Source organism: Rutidosis leptorrhynchoides, chromosome 1, assembly GCF_046630445.1.
Source record: "Rutidosis leptorrhynchoides isolate AG116_Rl617_1_P2 chromosome 1, CSIRO_AGI_Rlap_v1, whole genome shotgun sequence".
NCBI lineage: Eukaryota > Viridiplantae > Streptophyta > Magnoliopsida > Asterales > Asteraceae > Rutidosis > Rutidosis leptorrhynchoides.
The window spans coordinates 518,886,844-518,891,800 of record NC_092333.1 but is presented as its reverse complement, the minus strand read 5'-3'; the positions used below and the strand labels follow the sequence as shown (position 1 = coordinate 518,891,800).

General features: G+C 33.4%; 1 protein-coding gene across 2 annotated transcripts; it reads right to left on the bottom strand.

The window, feature by feature from the left end:
• LOC139886650 (calcium-dependent protein kinase 8-like) lies at positions 1–4,731 on the bottom strand. Of its 2 annotated transcripts, XM_071870591.1 has the most exons (9): positions 4,509–4,731; positions 3,882–4,429; positions 2,615–2,738; positions 2,363–2,506; positions 2,105–2,257; positions 1,895–2,010; positions 757–924; positions 440–670; positions 1–342 (listed from the first exon to the last, which is right to left on the bottom strand). In XM_071870591.1, exons 2-9 carry the CDS (start codon positions 4,380–4,382, stop codon positions 187–189), a joined length of 1,593 nt encoding a protein of 530 aa, XP_071726692.1. In that variant the 5' UTR covers positions 4,383–4,429; positions 4,509–4,731; the 3' UTR covers positions 1–186. The 2 variants fall into 2 exon arrangements, with proteins under 2 accessions (XP_071726692.1, XP_071726691.1); XM_071870590.1 differs by having other exon boundaries at positions 3,882–4,731.
• Positions 4,732–4,957: the final 226 nt, after the last annotated feature.

Genomic DNA, 4,957 nt, shown 5'->3' with positions numbered 1-4,957 from the left:
TCAATGCAGTCTACAAAACAACATTCTTTAATTCAAAACCAAAACTTACAACATATCTACAACAAAAAGCAACACAAAGTTGATTTTCAACACAAAGTTTAGAAGTTAAGGCGTTAACCACATCAAACAACAATAGAACTCCGTTTTTGTATAAACAAATTGTTGAGTTGAATCAGAATCTTGTATTTACGTCCCCTCATTGGCCAAGTTCAAAGAACCGTCTTTAAACAATTTCAAACTGAGGTTATTGTATCGCTCTCTTGAATATTGTCGAGATGCTTTCCTCCAATCAGTTCCCGCTTTCATCATCGCTGTGAACTCCTCATAGCTAATTCGCCCATCCTGATGTCATCACATTTCCAAAATGAATAGATTAAACATAGTTAAAAATGCAATTTTTCGGCCAAAAGAAATACAGATTTTGAGATATCAAACAAACCTTGTCTGTATCGACATCTTGAATAATAGCAGCAATGACTTCTTCATTGTTGGACTCGATTTCATCAGCTAAAGTGTCCCTAAGCTCTTCAACCTCAATGTACCCACTTTTATTTTGATCAAAAAAATCAAAAGCTTCTTTAAGATGATCATCGTTCCCCATTTTTCTTAAATGAACAGAAATTGCAACAAATTCTCCATAGTTCAAGTATCCATCTTTGTCAACATCACCCTGTAATAAGAACATTATTCTATTATTATATATGTAACTCGTGTGTATGAATTAATGAATAATAACATATTACAAACAGTACTTACGGCGTCCATAAGCATTTGAAGATCCGAATCGGGAACTTGATGACCAAGTTTCTGTAATCCGGTTTTCAATTCAACAATGTCTATTTTCCCTTGCTTTTTAGTGTCCATTATATCAAATCCTTGCTTTATCCCTGCCACTTCTTCTGCAGATAAACTCTCAGCAATTACCTGTAATTTTATCCATACACTTTAATTCAGAAACTCATAAATTACATTTATATCTGAAATACTATTTCAATGCGGATTGTACGAAGTTTGAGTAGGTTATATTATGCAAGGTTGTAAAAAAACGTGAGACGTAGACAAGTCGTTCAGGACCTTAAAAGGTCGAGTCGGAGTCGAGACGGGCGTTGACCAACGCCGACTATAAATATATTAAATATAGATATCAACATGAATATAAACATAAACATTTTTAATAAGAAGATTTACAAATAAGATGATGTGGTATAATATATAAGGTGCAAAACTAGTTGGTAGCTTAGTAGCCGGTAGCTTTTAGCTGATAGCTGGTAGCTTATTAGATATATTTGGTAGAGTAGCTGAATCTATTAAATAAAGAGTAAAATGACAAAACACTAGAAGTTAAAAGCTAAACGCTAGTTCGAGTAGCTTTTAGCTTTTTCCTACTGTCTAAAAGCTTTAAGCTCCTTTAAACAAACGGAGTTTTTTTTTTTTTTATCAAATACGAGCTTTTTCATAAAACCTAAGAGCTCCTAAAAGCTCCATGTCAAACATACCAATAGTTTTTTATAATGTTTTGTATAATTGAAGTCTATTTATTAATTTATCTCAAAGGGATCATATGTAAGTCGGTGTTTTTTCCCGCTAATTTTTAAACAGGCTTGGGATTTTTGTTTACTCTAGAACAAGGTTAGAAAAAAGTCAACTTTTGACTGACGTTGACCAAGTTTGACCCGACTTTTTGACCGTTGCCCGACTTATTAAACGTTTTCTTCTATTTGGGACAGACTAGTCACCAAACCACTGCAACCGTCGTTTGCAACCATGATATTATGTATGTCGTCCTCAAGTTCCCTAAGAATATATTTGTAATCCCCCCCCCCCCCCCCCCAAAAAAAAAAAAAAAAAGAAAAAAAGAAAAGTAATTAATATAAAAGTCTGAAGTTTTCATTACCCGTAGTGCTCGTTTCTTGAGCTTGTTCATAAACGAGAACTGTTTCAATCTTGCTTTAACATTCTCTCCTAAAGAAACATTTGGAGCCTTCTTAGCGTTCTGAATCCACGGATGATCTGTAATACATATCAAATTATAATTTAATTGAGAATATTTCAGACAAATGTTAGCGTGAAGAAAAGGATCATGTTAATACAAACCAAACATTACCTAAAACTTCTTGAGCCGTAAGACGAGCTGTCGGGTCGGGGTTGAGCATCTTTTTTACAAGGTCTTTTGCATTATCAGAAACCTTAGGCCATGGATCCCTTTTAAAATCTACAACTGATCTAATGATTGCTTGTGCAACTCCTTGTTCAGTTTCTACATTCAAAATAAATTTTGCTTTAAATTCAGTTAAAACTTCTTTTTTTTTTTTTTTTTATTTATATTTTTTTTTGTGAAGTTGATAAATAAAACTAAACTGACCCGCCCAAAAAGGTGGCACACCACAAAGCAAAATGTATAGGATTACACCAGCACTCCACACATCGATTTCGGGACCGTAGTTTCGTCTAAGGACCTCGGGTGCCATGTAGTATGGACTGCCTACAATTTCATCAAATCTCTCGCCTGCACAAAATCAAAAGGTGTACATTTAGTGAAATTGTAAGCGAAATTGAAGTGATAAGAAAGTTAATGATCAGATTTGGATATGTTAAGGCGGTTAGGAGTGTATACCTGGTTTGAAAATAACCGATAACCCAAAATCAATAACCTTCAAGGCAGATGTTTCTTTCTTGTTTGCAAACAGAAAGTTCTCGGGTTTAAGATCCCGATGCATAACACCATGTTTGTGGCACATCTGAAGCAAAAAAACAAAATAACAGGCTCCATTCAGGACAAATTTCAAGAAGTGAACAAATATAAACAAAAAGTTCTTCATATATATATAAATACTGATAAAAGACAAATAATCTACCAAAAGGATAAGCAGTAGATTAAACATCAAGGCCAGGCAATCACTGACCAAATGAGAAATTGAAAACAAGAAAGTCAATGCAATAAGTCAAACCGGATTTGTGTTCAAACGTGTCATTGGCTCATTGTATTATGGGCGAAGTGAGCCAAGGGCAGATTGACACTTGTATATGCAGAGCTATGAACTTTGTCTTTGACTTGTCAAAAGTAAACGGATTTTTCAAATTGTAGCCATTGGGGCTAAAGATACAGGTTTGACTTCGTTCTAAATCGAACAATAGGCATACTATTACCCTAGACATTTATCAAATCAAAACAAGAGAACTGTATATCTATTTATTTCCTTTGGATTATTATTTAAGTTGAAAAGTCATCATATATTACAAGAAGTCACTAGTAAGATTAAAAGGCAACGTAGTTGGAAAAGTAAATAAAAAAAAAAAAAAAAAAAACACTCACAGTACAGATGAGAGAGTATCATCAAATCACAGAGGTTAAATTCAAGTTAATATTTACTTGATGGTGGGTTGTAAACTTGGGATAGATAAGATTATAAAAATTAACTTTGAATCCAAAAAACATAGGACAGTAATTTGTTAACGTTTGAATTGATATTTGATACACTTTTGAAAATTTGAAGAAAAGTCAAACTCTTATATTAGCCCTAAGAGCTTCCATTAGAAATTTAAACGTCAAATAGTCAAATACTTACTATGTGGTCAATAATGTAAACTGTGAAACATAGTCAATTCTCTAAAACAGGTCAGCAAATAAAGTTCTTTGATCGAAATTGAAAATAAAGTGCGTTGCATAGTCAAATTCCAAACTGGTCAATAAATTAATTATTTCCCTATACCAAAACTGCAGTGATTAAGAGTTCATAATACATCATTAAACATAAACTAAACTAACAACATAACAAACTGGTTTGCAGACTTAGCAAGTAAATTTTGTAACTACCAATTGTCTCAATAAACATGTACTTGATCAAGATAACTTTACAAAATAAAGATAAATAAAACTTCACCTGAATCACTTCAACAATGGTGCGGGTTACACCGGCAGCCGCCCTTTCAGTATAATGCCCCCTAGCAACGATCCGATCAAATAGCTCCCCACCCTCGCACAACTCCATAACCAAATGAACAGCACTATCATCTTCGTAAGTATCCTTCAAGCTTACAATATTTTGATGAGGTGGCAAATGTTTCATAATCTCAACCTCTCTCCTAACATCCTCAATATCCACTCTAGTCCTTAGCTTCTTTTTCGATATCGATTTACAAGCCCAAATTTCACCACTGGATTTATCAGTACACAAATATGTAATCCCAAATTCCCCTCTACCCATCTCCTTACCAAGTACATATGTTTGCTCAATTTCAGTTCCAGTTGGGTTATCTAGAACATATGCCTTGAATCCACCATTTTTAGGGCCACCATAATCTAAAGAAAATGGGTTTGGCTTATTTTTGCCCTTTTTATTATCTGAATCGGTAGTGGAGGGTGTAGCACAACAATTACCCATTTAATCAAAAGCTTAAAAATCAAAACTTTTTCTTGACCTTATACGTTCTGACAAAATTGGAACAAATTAAAGGTCAAAAACTGTTCTTTATTGTAAAGTAACTGAATTGGCTCAGAAAGGGCCTACCTTGAAGCTGATCAGAATTTGTAATTCTGGTTTGATTAGCAACCTGAATTGGGGTTTTCAAGAAAATAATACTCCGTAGATGATAACAAAAAATTGAAAAATAAATTTAATAATGAAATTGGAATACAGTTTGAAGATTTATTGGATTGGAAGGTGTGAGTTGTAGTCCTTAATTTATAAATAGGGTAGGGTTTGAATGGAATTGAATAAGAGGATGGTACAAGGAATTTTCAGTGTTTTAAAGCAACTCATCCATAGGGAAGATAGAGTCAACGCCCTCAATTACATTTTGTTTATTTGTATTTTGTAGCTTTTACTATCAATTTTACATTTTAAGACCCGTTGAATCATGCGTAGTTTGAATGATGCGAGTAACGTTTAAATGATATTTTAAAATTGACAATTCTTAAATAAGTTGAAAAAAATTGGTCATGTAAATAAACAAAGTT